This window comes from Suncus etruscus, chromosome 2, assembly GCF_024139225.1.
Source record: "Suncus etruscus isolate mSunEtr1 chromosome 2, mSunEtr1.pri.cur, whole genome shotgun sequence".
NCBI classification, from domain to species: domain Eukaryota; kingdom Metazoa; phylum Chordata; class Mammalia; order Eulipotyphla; family Soricidae; genus Suncus; species Suncus etruscus.
Window position 1 is genome coordinate 20,019,947 of NC_064849.1, and position 17,703 is coordinate 20,037,649.

Sequence of the window (17,703 nt, forward strand, 5' to 3'; positions counted from 1 at the left end):
CACAGACTCAATTCCCAGCACCACACAGTGCCCATGCCTCACAATTCTAGAGATCCTTAGGCACCATCAGGAACGGCCTAAGAGGTCTCCAGTACCACTAGGGTAACCTGGGTATCTTGCTCTAAAATGTTAAAAGATTCAAAGATTGGGTAAAAATATTCCTAACAAGGTATCTGAGAATATATCTAGGACTTGTTTAAAAGTCTTAACAGAGCACATCTTTATATCAAGTCTATTACCATCTACTATAACTGAAATAAATGTTCATACATTAGTGTTAGGAGAGTAAAACAGGCTATCACATCTGAGAAGTTTGGAAGGTTCTTTTCTTTTGGTTTCTGGGCCACACCTGTTGACGCTCAGGGGTTACTCCTGGCTATGCACTCAGAAGTTGCTCCTGGCTTGGGGGACCATATGGGACGTGGGGGGGTGGGGGGGAATTGAACCACGGTCCGTCCTAGGCTAGTGCTAGCAAGGCAGACACTCTAGCGCCACTGCCCCTGCCCCTGGAAGATTCTTTACAACTAAACTTCGATTTAGCTATCCTTGTTCTGGGTATTTAACAGAAATAAAAATATCTTGACTGATGGGGCCGGCGAGGTGGCGCTAGAGGTAAGGTGTCTGCCTTGCAAGTGCTAGCCAAGGAAGGACAGCGGTTCCATCCCCCGGCATCCCATATGGTCCCCCAAGCCAGGGGCAATTTCTTTCTTTCTTTTTTTTTTGTTTTTTGGGCCACACCCGGCAGTGCTCAGGGGTTACTCCTGGCTGTCTGCTCAGAAACAGCTCCTGGCAGGCACGGGGGACCCGGATTCGAACCAACCACCTTTGGTCCTGGATCGGCTGCTTGCAAGACAAATACCGCTGTGCTATCTCTCCGGGCCCCCTGGGGGGGCAATTTCTGAGTGCTTAGCCAGGAGTAACCTCTGAGCATCAAACGGGTGTGGACCAAAAAAAAAAATATCTTGACTGAAACCCAACTATAACCATGCTTGAAACCATGGTGCTTAAATATATTATATATAAAAAAATAAAAAAAAAAAAAAAAAAGAAATAAAAAAAATATCTGTTCACAGAAATATTGGTCTATAAAAGTTCATAGAAACCTTATTTTTAAATAGTTAATAACTAAAAAGAAGTAAAATGTCCATCAGTGTAAAAATAAATAAATGTGGTCAAGAAGAAATCTCAGGGGGTCGAAGCGATAGCGAAGCAGTAGGGCGTTTGCCTTTTACACAGCTGACCCATGACAGACCTGGGTTCGATCCCTGGCGTCCCATATGGTCCCCCAAGCCAGGAGCGACTTTTGAGCGAATAGCCAGAAGTAACCCCTGAGGGCCCGGAGAGATAGCACAGCGGTGTTTGCCTTGCAAGCAGCCGATCCAGGACCAAAGGTTGTTGGTTCGAATCCCGGTGTCCCATATGGTCCCCCGTGCCTGCCAGGAGCTATTTCTGAGCAGACAGCCAGGAGTAACCCCTGAGCACCGCCGGGTGTGACCCAAAAACCAAAAAAAAAAAAAAAAAAAAAAAAAAAAAAGAAGTAACCCCTGAGCATCACCAGGTGTGGCCCAAAAATAAACAAAAAAAACGAAAAGGAAAAAAAAAGAAAAAAGAGCTGGAGCAATAACACAGTGGGTAGGGCATTTGCCTTGCACGTGGCCAACTGTAGTTCGATCCCCAGCATCCCATATAGTTCCCCAAGCCGGCCAGGAGTGATTTCTGAGTGCAGAACCAGGAGTAATCTGAGTGCCGCTGGGTGTGGCCCAAAAACCAAAACCAAACCAACAAAAAGAAGAAATCTAAGGGGTAGAGGTTCATGTCTTGCATGTATAAGACCCGAGAGTTCTCAATCTCTAGTGCCACATGGGCTCTCTCCAAACATTGAAGGGTACAGCCGTGGAAGCCCTCAATGACCTTGTGGGTGTGGTCCTAAGGCCCCTTAGCACTGCTGCATGGCCAGGGCTGAGTATTGAACTATCAAGCATTGTTATTTCAAAGTACTGCTTAGGACGTGGCCCCTCTGCAAAAAACAATACAAATGGAGGCCAAACATGTAGCTTAGTGGTAGTGTTCTTGCCTGGTATAAAGGTCTGGTACCACCAAATAAAAAAAAAAAAAAATGAAGTATAGTGTATTTAAATAATAAAATATTCCTTAACAAGAGTTGAAAGAGGCGCAGTTGGGGCCGGGCGGTGGTGCTAGAGGTAAGGTGCCTGCCTTGTCTGCGCTAGCCTTGGACAGACCTCGGCGACCCATATGGTTCCCCAAGCCAGGAGCAACTTCTGAGCGCATAGCCAGGAGTAACCCTGAGCGTTACTGGGTGTGGCCCAAAAAACCAAAAAAAAAAAAAAAAAAAAAAAAAAGAGGCGCAGTAGTAGAGAACACACTGCAAATATATGAGGTCCTGAGTTCAAATTCTGGTACAACTTAAAAGTTTTTGTTGTTGTTTTTGGGCCACACCCAATGCTGCTCGGGAATTCCTCCTGGCTTTGCATTCAGAAATCGCGCCTGGCAGGCTCAGGGGACCATATGGGATTGCCGGGATTCGAACCACCGGACCCTCTCTCCCTCCTTTTGAAGACTTTTTAACTTGAAATATAAGGAACACTAAACTTACAGGAAGTAAAGAGGTAAGAGCATGGTAAAACGTCTGCATGCAAGGCAGACGCCTTACCTCCATGCTATCTCTCTGGTCCCAGATACATACATTTTAATGTATGTAAATTAGCATTCAAATAAAACAGAGTTTTTCTGTTATTTTCCTTAATGTGCTCCACTGAGTGCAAAATGGGTCAACAACTTTACTAAGACTGTATAATACGAGAAAATGATTTATTTTATATTTATTCAATCCCATATAAAGATTAATTTATTATATCAATAGTTCTGATGCAGAAAAAGATATTTATACCTGTCTTTCTCTGGTGCTGGAACAGTACCCGTATTAGTGGATCCAGGCACGGAAGCAATAGGAGTCCCAACTGTTCGAAGATTCTGGATTACAGATGATAAGAACTGCTGACTAGCACTTTCATATAAATCGAAACAAATCTGGTAAGCCATCAGGAGGTTGTCTTCCTTTACCAGCTTCTCTAAGATATCACTCACAGCCTGAGGATCATCTAAGAAAATTAAGCACTGAAATGCAGATATAAAGCAATTATAGAGTTAGAAACGTGGTCTAAGATATTTAAGAGTAACAATCAATGATACATAGGAAACCTGAAAATATTAGTTTAGGCAAACTAATTTCGCACTCCATTTCTGATGCTGGCACTAAATGAAGTTTCCCCCCAAATGGCATTTATATTACAGAAGAAAATTATGCATAATATATTCCATGTCTAAAACTGTATCTGACAATTAGCAGTATTCAATATCATGTGATGAATCTTAGCTTCTTTTAAGTCCTATCCATAATCTACATTTAGGAGTCACTCATTCAACACACATAGTACTATAGCAGGCACAAAGTAATGAAAATGAAAGGAAGCATTTATTTCTCTTACTACTCTTTTTTTTTTTTTTTTTTTTTGTGGTTTTTGGGTCACACCTGGCAGTGCTCAGGGGTTATTTCTGGCTCCAGGCTCAGAAATTGCTCCTGGCAGGCACAGAGGACCATATGGGGCGCCGGGATTCGAACCGATGACCTCCTGCATGAAAGGCAAACGCCTTACCTCCATGCTATCTCTCCGGCCCCTTCTCTTACTACTCTTAGAACATGCAATATACTTATACTGAAATGATCAAGTAATTAGGAATTTTCTTCTAAGAATTTTACTTATGGGCCAGCAAAATAGCTCAGCAATCAGCAGCAAAGCATACACTGGGAGCTAATTTTTTTTTTTTAATCTTTTGCCACATCCAGAGATGCTCAAGGGTTTCTCCATCACTCAGAAATTACTCCTTGCAGTGCTGGGGACCATATAGGATGCCAGGAATCATCAAGTCTACATCTACTGCCTGCAAAGCAAACATCCTACTAACTGTATTATAACTCTGGCTCAGATTCAAATTTTTCAGCATCCCAGAGCCCACCAGGATTGATTCTTGAGTGCAGAGCCAGGAAGTAACCCTTGAGCACTGTCGGGTATGACCCCAAACCCAAAAACAAACAAAGAGATTATTTTCAAAATGATAAAATATAGTGCAGCAAAGTGATTTTAGTCAGCAAAGTCATGTATTTTATGGGGATCAGAGCGGTGGCACAAGCGGTAGGGCATTTGCCTCGCACACACTGACCTAGGATGGACTGCAGTTTGATCCCCCAGCGTAACGTATGATTCCCCCCAGCCAGGAGCGATTTTTGAGCACATAGCTATTAGTAACCCCTGAGTGTCACAGGTTGTGGCCCCAAAACAAAAAACAAACATACATGTATTTTACATACCTTACATCCAATGTGCTGTTGTGACTGAGATAGCATGTATAAAAATATTAGCACTATACTATAATATATAATGTAAAAGTGCAGCAATGAGGGGCCAGAGTGATAACACAGAGGGTAGGGTGTTTGCCATGCACACGGCCAATCCAAGTTTGATTCCTGTCATCCCATATGGTCCCCGAAGCCTGCCAGGAATAATTTCTGAGCACAGAGCTGCTGGCACTGGGTATGGCCCAAAAAGAAACAAACAAAAACAGAAGTACAACAACGTAATGCAACATTACCTGACAAACATTGATGAAATCCGGTTTTTCCAAATTCATGTAGATTTTGACTAAAACTCTTAGCACTTTATTCCTAAACTGTTTATTCTGCATTAAAGACATACATAGCTTGAGGCTATAAGCTAGCATTCCTGGTACATCATTCTGAAAGAGATGTAAAGATAGGTTATTATTTGATTACCAAAAATTTGTATTTCTTTTAAAACAAATATGCTGGGGCCGGAGAGGTAGCATGGAGGTAAGGCGTTTGCCTTTCATGCAGGAGGTCATCGGTTCGAATCCCAGAGCCCCATATGGTCCCCTGTGCCTGCCAGGAGCAATTTCTGAGCCTGGAGCCAGAAATAACCCCTGAGCACTGCCGGGTGTGACCCAAAAACCACACACACAAAAAAAAAAAAACAAATATGCTGAATCTAGAGGGATAGTATAGAGCAGTGATGGCTAACCTTTTTGGGCCCGCATGCCCAAACTGCCGCACAAAACCAAAGAATTTCCTCAAAAGTGCCAGCACGTCAATTAAACCTTAGTAACAAGATTGTAGTATCTAAAAACTATGCGGCATATGCCGCATATCTTTTATTTTCTTTTTGGTTTTTGGGCTACACCCGGCTGTGCTCAGGGGTTACTCCTGGCTATCTGCTCAGGGATCATCACTCCTAGAGAGACTCAGGGGAACATATAAGGTGCTGGGGATCAAACTGGGTTAGGTAGGTGCTAGTCAAGTGCTCTACCCACTGTAGGATTGCTCCAGTCTCTATCTTTTGGTTTTTGGAGCTCCAGACCCAAAATGGATATATTTTAAGATGTGTTTAATATGTGTCATTTCAGGCAGCCAAAGATTTAACAGTATTAAAAAACAGTATTTTACAAAAATCAGGGGCTGGAATCGATAGATAAAACAGTGAGTTACTTGCCTTGCACATGACAGACTTTGGATCAATCTTGGACATTCTATATGGCCACTCAAACACCACCAGGACTGATTCCTGAGTGCAAAACCAGGAGTAACCCCTAAAGATCGCAGGGTATGGCCCCCAAACAATGCAAAACAAAATATTCTGGAGCCAAAGAAATAGACAGCATATAAGGCACTAACTTTAGGGTGTAGCTGACCAGGTTTGATGCCCAAAACTCCGAATGACCACATGAGCCCAGAAGGAATGATCTCTGAGTGTCAGGAGTCAGTCCTGAGCACAGCTGTATCATATCTCCCACCCCCAAAGAAACCAAACAAATTAAAAAAAAAATCTTCCTCTAAATTATCATTTTCCTGTCTTTATGGCAAACTTGAAAACTCTATTCAGTGACTATTAAAAACCATCACTCTGGGCTGGAGAGATAGCATGGAGGTAAAGCGTTTGCCTTTCATGCAAGAGGTCATCGGTTCGAATCCCAGCGTCCCATATGGTCCCCCGTGCCTGCCAGGAGCAATTTCTGAGCATGGAGCCAGGAGTAACCCCTGAGCACTGCCGGGTGTGACCCAAAAAAAACCACAAAAAAAAAAAAATAAAAAAAATAAAAACCATCACTCTATGACCACTATAAATCATAACAGTATTGCTATTATTACATAAAAATATAAATGGGGAGTAAAGAGCTAAGAGCAGCAGGAAAGGCACCCTGCATATGGCCATTCAATGATCAATTCCTAGCACCCCACATGGTCCCCCAAGCTCCACCAGGAGTGATCCTTGAGTGCCACCAGTTGTGACACACACACACAAACACTTCTCTCTCCTCTCTCTCTCTCTCACACACACACACACACAACTTCTCTCTCTCTCTCTCTCTCTCTCTCTCTCTCTCTCTCTCTCTCTCTCTCTCTCTCTCTCTCTCTCTCTCTCTCACACACACACACACACACACACACACACACACACACACACACACACACCAGGAGTGACCCCTTGAGCACAGAGCCAGCTGTATGCCATGAGCACAGATGGGTATGACCTAGAAACAAACAGCTGTCTATAAACTCAATGTTTTCTAAAACCTATAGAAATACATATAACCTTAGGGGTTATTTCAACTTGGGCTTTCTCCCTGCAGTATTCAGGGTCAAGTTTCCAAGTGTGTTTGCTAAACTCCCTCATGTCTTAACTGTTTAGACTTCTGGCCAGAAAGACAATGTGGCAGAAATGTTCTTTAGCTACGTGATTCAAGTGTTAACATATTTGGCTGCTTTTCTGAGAATATTTTGGCTCTAGACTATGAAAAAACGTTTGCTACCATAAAATTCTCAAAAGCAAGTCCAATATCAGAAATAACCTATGGAACTCCTTAAAGATAAATAAGCACACTGAAAAGCTATTCTTTCTCAAAAGCAAGCTCTTACCCATTAGAAATGCAACTAGCATTTTTTTTCTTCCCAAAATGAAACAAGATTTATCACCCCTTTGCTTTCTATATTTATTTGCCTATGTGCTAATGGTTATTTCCAATTTAGGAAGAAACACTGCTGTTCTTATTTGCCACTGTATCATTATTGCCTATATAGTCTATTATATAGCAAATATTCAAAAAATACTTAATAAATCAATGAAAGCAGATGTTTCATCCCACTCACTAGAATGAGGCTATAGCTATATGAAAACGAAAAAAAAAAAAGGTCACATTGTCATATAGGATTGGTTGAATTTATTCATATACATTTATTCACTTCAAGAATACTCACTGCAAAACAGTGCCAGATCCCTTTAAACACTGCTAGAAAGGCACACACTAGATCTTCAGACTCCCAGGCGAAGGGATTGTGTATAGGTTCTACAACATCTTGAGAAATTAAGTTTCAAGAGATGAGCTAATCACTGAAAAAATTTTTGCAAAACTGCTGAATTGCTCTACAACCTGTTGCACATTTTGGGGCACCTCAACATTATCTTTACAAAGATTACTTAAACTATCTTTTTTTTATTCTCAAGCAACTAACAGTTTTATTAATGCAAAAGAAATTTAATAATTTATTGCCATGTGATAAATTACTATATTAAATTTCTTTATTTTGGGTCACATACAACTATGCTCAGGACTGTGCCAATTGTGCTCCTAGCTCTGTGCTTAGGGTCATACTGGCAGGGATATGCAGGGCCTGGGATCAAACCAAGACTGGACGCATGAAAGGCAAGTACCTTAACCGCTATACCTCTCTCAGTCTAAGCCTATCATGGATACTTTAATTCACCTTAATAATGACAACTATTAAAAATGTATACTTAATCTTTGCAGGTTATAATGTGGTGGGAAAAGAATTAAAAATTAATATTTTAATGAAGCTGGAGTGACAGTACAGCAGGTAGGGCATATGCCTTGTAAACAAAGCCAACCTGAATTTGATCTCCAGCTCCCTATGTGGTCCCCTAAGCCTGTCAGGAGTGAAATCTGAGTCTAGACCCAGGAGTAAGTCCAGAGCATCACACCAGTGGTAGGTTCAACCCCTGGCCAATGAATCAAGTATTATAGTGAAAACCACTATGAGGAAGTACAGGGCTTAACAAAATTAAAGGGACCAACATTTTCCATTCTGGAGAAGTACATGTTCTACTTGAACCTATCATTAATCTTTTTTCTCTTCTCTTGCATTGTTCTAAATAAACTTTCAATAAAAAATATTTTGGGTCACTAAAAGAAAGGGGAAGAATGGGAACCTAGTCTTTGCTATAGGAGACCAAGGGGATAAAGGTGCTAAAGAGTGATAGAAGAATCAAGAAAAGAATTGAAAACAAATTATAGTTAAGCTAGACTAGAGCAAGAATAAAGCAGATATATGAATAATTTTTTGGTAAAAAGAATAGGTGATAGGGTCCCTCAAAGGCCGTAGCATAGAAACCATAAATCCAACCTCCAGTGGTACCCACTGAGTCAAGTGCAGTCCTAGAAGATCTGCTGCTTTAGACACTTTATGATGCCACAAACCCTTCAACAATATTGCATACCACAGTATCTAAAAGGAGGAGAAAGGAGGGGGGAAGAGAAAGGAGGGGGGAGGGAGGGAAGGAGGGAGGGAGAAAGGGGCAGAGACTGGACAATGAGAAGAGAGATGGAGAGGGATGGGGAAGAGAGATAGGAGAGAGCGAGAGGAAGGGAGAGTAAGAAAAGGAGAGAAAGAGAAAAAACTGTCTGCCCCGGAGGCAGGCAATGGGGAAGGTGAGACAAATGTGTGAGGCAAAGGCCCAAAAAGATAGCTCATTTTGCATTTGGTGGGTTGGTGGGAGGAATTAAATGTGAGGTTCCCAGTTTCTGCCCAGATACAAACAAACCTGGCTGGCCCCAGGGTAGATAATCAGTAATGGCACTGGAACCCAGAAGAAGGCTGAGGAAATGATGGGGAAAAAGCCCCATTAATGCTTGGTGGGAGGGATTAGGACAGGAATCTGAGAAGCAAATGTGTACTGAAGAAGGGTGTTCTACATTGGATGACTGAAATTAAATCATGAACAACTTTGCACTGTGGAAAAGAAACTATTATGAATAACTTTGTAATTTAAATTTAAACCTTGTGTTTAAATAAAAAAATGTTATCTTCAGAGCCAGGAGAGCAAGTACTGGTGAGCATGAATTCTGGCACAATAGTCCATGACCAGCACTACAACCGGTCTATATACAAGCATCACAACTAAAGTATATGACCAACATGAATGCTGTAGTCAAGTGTGAAAGTACCACAAGCAGATATGCAACTCCCAGCCAAGTACCAGGTAGATGTGTCATCACTACAAGCAAGCATGGGTAATACCATAGGTCATCACACTAAAAACAGCAAGGCCAGGGAAAGAGAAGAAAGGAAAGGAGGGAAAGGTATTTTAAGTTGCCAAGACAAGGTGAAAATAGTGGAAGCAGAAACAAATTGTCAGAAACAGACAGGCACAGGATATAAGTCAACATCCATTGAACTCAGTCTTGCATGCTTCCTATAATTTTTATTGACTTCCACTCATCAATTATTGCAACCTCCCCCAAATCAGCAATTTATTTGTTAGTCGTAATAAATATATTAATGCAGTTAGTTTATCAAAACAACTTTCCTACGCTCACTCATTAATTTTTTTGTGTGTGTGTAATTCTTTCTTTTTCTTTTCTTTTTGGTTTTTGGGCCACACTTGGTGGCGCTCAAGGGTTACTCCTGGTGGTGCTCTCAGAAATCACTCCTGGCAGGATCAGGGGATAATAGGAGATGTCGGGAATTGAACCACTGTCTGTCCTAGGATGGATGTGTGCAAGGCAAACACCCTATCACTGTGTTATTTCTCTGGCCCCAATTTAATTATTTGTTTTACTGATTCCCCATCAATCAAAACCTGGAAAATCATATCATCTTACCGACTCAAGTATGGTTTTCTCAAAGACATCCAGCCTTCGAGTCTCCAGAGAAATACCAATAGCTTGCTTATACTTGTGATCATCTAAACATCGCTGGAACATTTTATTCACAATGCCTTCTAATCTCTGGTCAATTGGTTTTTTTTCTCCTTCGGGCAAATCGGCATTTTCCACGCATTGCTTGGTGTAGTGATCAATACATTTTGCTATGGAGAAAACAAAATATAATTTCACCTTATAAATTAGACTGAATTACTAGGAAAAAACAATGCCTACACTTAAAAAACTTACGAGAAAACTATAAAATGCTAAGTTTTGAAGTAGCTAAATGCACCAAGGTATACAGTATATTCAAAATAATATTGTTCCTTTCAAAACTTACATAGAAAGAGTATTAAATAGTAATTCCAGTAAGGCCAATACTATTCAAAACATTTACTTTGTTTATTTTGACACAGGGCATTTTACTGAACTTGACTAAATTAACATGACTAATTAGTAATTACTCCTGGTGGGGATTTGGGGACCTACCATATGTGGTACCAGGGATCAAACCCAGGTCAGCTGCATATCAGGTTGGTAAGGTACCCTACCTACTCTATCATGCTGGCTCCTCAACTTGAAGTCTTGTAACTGAGGGACCTGGAGAAGAAAGTACTCAGAGGGCAAGCCAGATGAACTGCAAGTACATGTCCCACAACCTCTATCATCACCAGGAGTAATACTGGTGGCCCCAACAATTGCTAAGCTGAGAAGCATACCTTCATTGATGTCAAGCACCGAATCATCCCACCAGGATTGCTGGGAGTGGTCCCAGGCCATAATACTGCAACAGTAGTTACCAAAAGATTTGTTCAAACTATTACAGGAAAACTTTTAAGTGTAAACATGGAATCTCATTTAGCACTTCAGGGAAGGTACTGCTTTTGACTACTTTAACATTTTCCAATTTATTATTTTGTTCTGTTTGCTTATGGGCCACACCTGGCGTCACTTGGTTTATTCCTAACTCTACACTCAGAAATTATTCCTGCCAGGCTCAGGGGATCACATAGGATGCCAGGGATTGAACACGGGTCAGCTGTATGCAAAGCAAATGCCTCCCTGCTTGAGCTATCACTCTAGATCTGCAATTTCTTAACTTAATTTTTAAAAAAAGTAACCCGGGAATTGCTGGGTGTAAACCTAAAACTAAAACAAAACAAAACAAAACAAAAAGGTTCCCTTTTAAGGATTCAGGTAAATACTGCAGATTATTAATAATAATAAAATTTAAAAAATCTAATACATTAATAAAAAACAACCTTGATATCATAGAAAAAATAATTAAAAAAATCTATACTATGCTTTTTTAAGTTTTGTTTTTTAGTCACACCCAGTGGCACTCCAGTCTCTGTACTCAGGGATCACTCCTGGCAGTGCAAGAGAACATACCGGGTGTGTGGATATTGAATCAACCGAAGCCGGTCACTGCAAGTCAAGCAACCTGCCTGCTGTTACTGTATTTCTGGTTCCCAAACACTCTTGACATAGGACATACTCCAGCCCTAAGCTCTTTGTAGTTATGTGAAATAAAGACTATGTACGTAAGGATATGCTTAAAGAATATACATTCTTTTCTTTCATCTAAGATCTGAAATTTTTACCTTTTAAATTCACAAACTCTTTTTTGGGGGGGGGGTCACACCTGGCAGTGCTCAGGGGTTACTCCTGACTCTAGTCTCAGAAATTGCCCCTGGCAGGCACAGGGGACCATATGGGATGCCAGGATTCAAACCACCGTCCTTCTGCATGAAAGGCAAGCGCCTTACATCCATGCTATCTCTCTGGTCCCAAATTCACAAACTCTTATAAAGAAGATTCAACTTACAAGTTAGAAAACCCTGTTCCGTGAGTTACCTCCCACTTCAATAAGAAGATATAAAAGAGAGGAAAAAAGACAGTTATGAGGGCAGAAGTGAATATTTTGCAAACAAGTTAAAGTCCTAGGTTTGATCCCTGATACCGTGTGGTCCCCCAAGTACCACCACATATGACTATGGGGAGAAAAAGAAAAAAAAAACAAAAGAAGAAGGGACCGTAGTGATAGCATGGAGGTAAGGCATTTGCCTCTCATGCAGAAGGACGGTGGTTCGAATCCCGGCATCCCATATGGTCCCCCGTGCCTGCCAGGGGCGATTTCTGAGCATAGAGCCAGGAGTAACCCCTGAGCGCAACCCGGTGTGACCCAAAAAACAACAACAACAACAACAACAACAAGAAAAAAAAGAAGAAACAAAGATTATTGGTAGAAACTATGAATTTTGACATGAGTAAATCTGAGCCTTCTATTTAATAGCTGTGTGTTCCAATCCTTCTCAAACTTAAGTTTCCTCATTTATAAAACAGAGCTAGTCCCATCACAGCACAATTGTAGAATAAACCATAGTTTGAAGAATGAATGGTATATAACCTAGTACAATTCAATAATGGTTTCCTATATCAGAAAAAGTCTATAAACTGCCATCACTTGTAACTCATAATAAGCTGATTTAACTTTTCATATAACAATATGCTAACTGGAGTAGACATTACCATAGCTGCTTCTAAATAACTCCTTAAAGTCATTCTTAAAAATGTTTTGTGAGGTGCCATTATTATGGCCACTGATGCTACTTTCCTTATAAAAAAAAAGCATGGAATGGAGTCAAAAGCCTAAAAAATGAAACCTTCTAAATGCTTTTATAAAATCAGAGAAATATGCACTTCTAATTAAAATGAAATGTAATCAGAAAATAACTGAGAAAAAAAATACCATATGCACTCGAGCAAGAAATAAGCAAACATTTGGCTTACCAAATAAAAGATAATTACCTATAATAGTCTCCACATATTCGGAGTTGTCATTGACATTGAAGAGGTCACCAGCTCCAAGAGCATAATTCAGAGACTCCTCAAAAGCTCCGAGGTGGTAAAATACTTTAGATGCCACTAATGCTGCAAACTGACGACTCCGGAAACCTTCATCTTCGTACAAAACTTCTCTGAAAGAAATTAGTATAGGCCTACTTTAAACTGCTTTTTCTTAAAAATTCTAAATATGAATATTCATGCGACACTTTAATGGCAGCAAATTTATATACAAGTCAAATTTTCTTACATTTTGTCTACAGACTCTGAAATTTCTGCCCAGAAGTCATTGACAACTGCATTCAATTTGTGTAGTGCAAATTCCTATAAAAGATAAAAATAAAATTTAATACTGAGTCAGATTTACCATTATATTTTCTTTTAAAAAATGTTTTAACAAACTGAGTCCAGAGTGCATGCTTTGCATACGGGAGACCTCAATTCAATCCCTGGTACTACACATGGGTGTACCCTCCTTTCCACATTCCTTGCCACAAGTAACTAACTCCTAACCCCTAAGCCAGGAGTAGCCTCTGTTAGATATGGTTCCCCCACCCAAATTTCAACAAATTAATGGAAAAATTCTGTCCTATTTATAAGAACTTCTAATTTAAGTCAAAAAATATATGGGGCCGGAGAGATAGCATGGAGGTAAGGCATTTGCCTTTCATGCAGAAGGACGGTGGTTCAAATCCCGGCATCCCATAGGGTACCCTGAGCCTGCCAGGACAGATTTCTGAGCATGGAGCCAGGAGTGATCCCTGAGTGCTGCTGGTGTGACCCAAAAACCAAAAAATATTTGCCAATACATACTTTCTCTTAGATTGGCATATTTTCTGTCTTCATTATAAAATAAGCTGACCATATGTCATTCATCATAATTTTTTTGTTTGTTTGTTTTTTGGGTCACACCTGGCAGTGCTCAGGGGTTACTGCTGGCTCTTTGCTCAGAAATCGCTCCTGGCAGGCTCGGGGTACCCTATGGGATGCCGGGATTCGAACCACCATCCTTCTGCATGAAAGGCAAATGCCTTACCTCCATGGTATCTCTCCGGCCCCATATTTTTTCTTTTTAAATAAACAAAATTATGTACTTGGGTATCTATTTGAAGTAGATTCCAAAACTTAGTTAAATTATTTTAAATTATCTGACATTAAATACATTTTTATGCTTTTTATTCATAAAACAGGGAACAGAGGCTCTTTTTTTTTTTTTTTTTTTGGTTTTTGGGTCATACCCAGCAGTGCTCAGGGGTTACTCCTGGCTCTACGCTCAGAAATTGCCCCTGGCAGGCACAGGGGACCATATGGGATGCCGGGATTTGAAACACTGACCTTCTGCATGAAAGGCAAACGCCTTACCTCCGTGCTATCTCTCCAGCCGGAACAGAGGTTCTTTTTTTTTTTTTTTTTTTTTTGGTTTTTGGGCCACACCCGTTTGACGCTCAGGGGTTACTCCTGGCTATGTGCTCAGAAATCGCCCCTGGCTTGGGTGGACCATATGGGACGCCGGGGGATCGAACTGCGGTCCTTCCTTGGCTAGCGCTTGCAAGGCAGACACCTTACCTCCAGCGCCACCTACCCGGCCCCGGAACAGAGGTTCTTAAGGTGCCATTCTGATGCTTCAGCGATGCTAAACTATAGAAAATCAACTGCTATTGCTAAAATATTGTCCCCTCTAGAGCTAAATTTCAAAGTCTGGGACTAAGTTTGATAGGATGGTTATTTTAAATGATATTATGCTCTAGGAGTTCCATTCCAAAGAATTCATATTAAGTCTAGTTAATTTTGCTTCAACTGATACCTTAAGCTGTGGTTCATCTTCATCCAGAAGAGAGATAATTCCAGCTATAAGACAAAAGATGTAACATGGTTGTGAAATAGATTATACTGAGCTAGAAACTTACGTTTAATTAAAATATGCTAACTGGTAAAATTAGCATTTTTAGAGGTGAGAAAGGAATGATTACGTTTCTTTAAAACTATAAGTTTAAGGGGCTGGAGCGATTGCACAGCAGGTAAGGTGTTTGCCTTGGATGCAGCTGACTTGTGTTCGATCCCCAGCATCCCACATGGTCCCAAGACTGCCAGGAGAAATTTCTAAGCACAGAGACAGAAGTAACCCTTGAGCACTGCCAGGTGTTGTCCCCCCTAAAAAAAAAAACCCCTTTTGTTTATAACTGGAGACACAGTTCTGCATTTATGGTACTTGCCTTATAGCAGCCAGTTTTGATCTCCAGTGCTACAAATAGTCTCCTGATCAAAACCAAAAGCAAGCCTTGACCACAGCAGGTGTGGCCGAAAAAACACAACAACAACATATAAAGCAACAACAACAACAACAACAACATAGAAAGCATTAGGGCCAGGGAGGTGTCTCAGTGGTAGAATGCCTGAGGTATGTCATTTCCCTGGGTTAAATCCCTGACACTGCCTCCCACCAAATCCTGTAAAGGGTCATGCTTTTAATCTCTAATTTTTAGAATTAAGTATGTTATCAAACTCATGATAGGGCATATATCACATTACTTGCTTAGTTCAATGGTTTTCAAAGTGTGGTCCTCATTTGCATCACTTTGGAAGAAATGTAAATTCTTGGCCCCAACCCAAATTTCCTGATTAAGAAATGGTGGGGATGGGACAAACGAGGCCACAAAACTGTCTGATACTAACTCCAGTTTGAGAATCACCAACTTAATTCAATGACACAAACCAGAGAAGCATTTCTCTGAATAATGAGAATAAACCAAAAAAAAAGTTATAAAATTACTTAAAAAAAAAAAAAAAAAGGGGAGTCTTTAGTCAACTTTGAGAGTAAAACTGAGGCCCAAAGATAGTACTGCAATAAGCAGGAAGGGAATTTTGCCTTGCACACTGCACATGGCCAAACAGGGTTCGATACCTGGGACCCCATAAAGTCCCAGGAGTAGCACTGAGTCAGGAGTAAGATCTGAACACTTCAGAGTAGTACAAAACACTAACAAAACAAAAAGATAAAGTAAAATATTTCAGGCCAGAGATAGTACAGCAGGTAAGGTATTGCTTTATACACAGCAGTATGTGTTTGATTCCCAGCATCCCAGATGGTCCCCGGAACACTGCAAGGAGTGATTCTTGAATGCAGAACCAGAAATAAGCTCTGAGCATCAGTAGGTATGGCTCCAAAATAAAGCAAAAAAGTAAAATCTCTCAAATATTGCAGGATGCCCACATTAAGGCACGTTCTCCAGGGGTGTGCTAAGTGGACAAATAGGAAACACTGGAACTCTGGACTAGTGAGGTGAGCTAGTTGACAGGCAAGACAGACTTAAACATATTATAAATGGCTAAACACTTCATTGAATAGCAAACGTGCTACTTAGCAATATATCTGAGCTGCTTTTACCAAAGGAAGTAGTTAGTACATTTATTTTTGTCCAGCTTATTTTCAGTTGAGACCAATTTGTAACATGATTTACACTGGCGTAGAAACGCACCACACAAATTACACTCTATATTCCATATATAAACACTTCCCACCTTAAAAAAAATAGATTATCTCTTTTGAATTGGAAGGTGAGCGGGAAAATTTAAGGAGACTTAAACAAAAATCTCATAAGACATAGCCAGCAGACAATCTAAAACAATCAAATCAGATGATAAGAATTTATGAGTATTATTTACAAAGGTGGAAGTAGCTCCAGAAGCAACAGCTTTTAAGATGAAGTTGAAGATGGTTATCTGGAAATAAGAGGAGGGTGGGATCTACTATTCTAAAACTTTATGCATTATTTTTTGGGTGTGTCTATATGAAACTAAAGAGAAAGAGAAATAGTCTCTGAGCACCACAGATTATGGTCCCTCAAAATTCCCAAACCAAATCTGAACCCACTCCATCTCACACCCTCACCAACTACCTGCATCTCTTCCACTTCCCTTGGGGGTACGGGGAAAGAAGGGTCACCTCGATTCTTAGTGGCCAGCAAAGTGGCATAGCCGGGTCTAACAGGAACCAGCACTGACTCTGATCCACAGGGCAAAGGGGGCCTCGTTGTTCCCCTTTCCTGCAGAGCTGATGCGGTGGGGCAGGGCAGAAAATGGGGTGCAAATTCCCATCACCAACGCTGCACTGAAAGGGTGTGTGTGTTCTTTCTTAAAACTAAAACCCAACAACAAATGTTTGTAATCATGGTGCTTAAATAAAGATATTAATTAAAAAAAAAAGGGGGGGGGGATGCAGGCTCGGAAAAGACAGTAATGAGCACGGGGCAGGGGGTGCCTGTCCTAGCATCCCACCACCGAATCATCCTGGGGACACACTTCTGAGCTGAACCCCGGGGTGGGGGTCTAAGAACACAGCCAAACACGGGCTTCCCGTGCCAAATCCAGCTCGCGATGACAGCCTGATTTGTGTGCGTGTATTGGGGGGGGGGGCAGTGTGTGTGTGTGCCTGGGGATTGGGGGGCTGTGTGTGTATTGGGGGGCGGTGTGGCAAGAAGGGGTGCAGGGAGGATGAGCTTCTGGGGCAGGAGGAAGCAGGTGTGTGTGTGTGTGTGTGTGTGTGTGTGTGTGTGTGTGTGTGTGTGTAAATTTCGGGGAGGCTAACGACTGGGAGACTGGGGATTGGGGTGCAGTGTGGAAAAAGGGGGTGCAGGGGGGTTGATGAGCATCTGGGGCAGCAGGAAAGCAGCTGCGGGCTGAGGACGGACAGGCAGGACTGGACGGATTGGACCCGCGGGTCGAGTTCCTTTGAGAGATGGGACTGGGACCTTTTAGGGGGGCTGCCGCTGCCTGGGCTCCCCCGATCCCGAGCCCCCCAACTTCCTTGCACCCGTCGATCGGAGGCTG

The 17,703-nt window shown here is 41.4% G+C and overlaps 1 protein-coding gene across 1 annotated transcript in view; it reads right to left on the reverse strand.

Annotated features, from left to right (window-relative positions):
• Positions 1-17,703, reverse strand: part of PSMD1 (proteasome 26S subunit, non-ATPase 1) — a 95,385-nt gene that overhangs the window by 77,200 nt on the left and 482 nt on the right. The window contains exons 2-7 of the mRNA XM_049769301.1: positions 14,681-14,724; positions 13,127-13,200; positions 12,841-13,010; positions 9,988-10,193; positions 4,669-4,812; positions 2,909-3,135 (exon numbers count right to left, since the gene is read on the reverse strand). Coding sequence (XP_049625258.1) covers positions 2,909-3,135; positions 4,669-4,812; positions 9,988-10,193; positions 12,841-13,010; positions 13,127-13,200; positions 14,681-14,724 — 865 coding nt within the window. The remainder of the gene's footprint in view (positions 1-2,908; positions 3,136-4,668; positions 4,813-9,987; positions 10,194-12,840; positions 13,011-13,126; positions 13,201-14,680; positions 14,725-17,703) is intronic.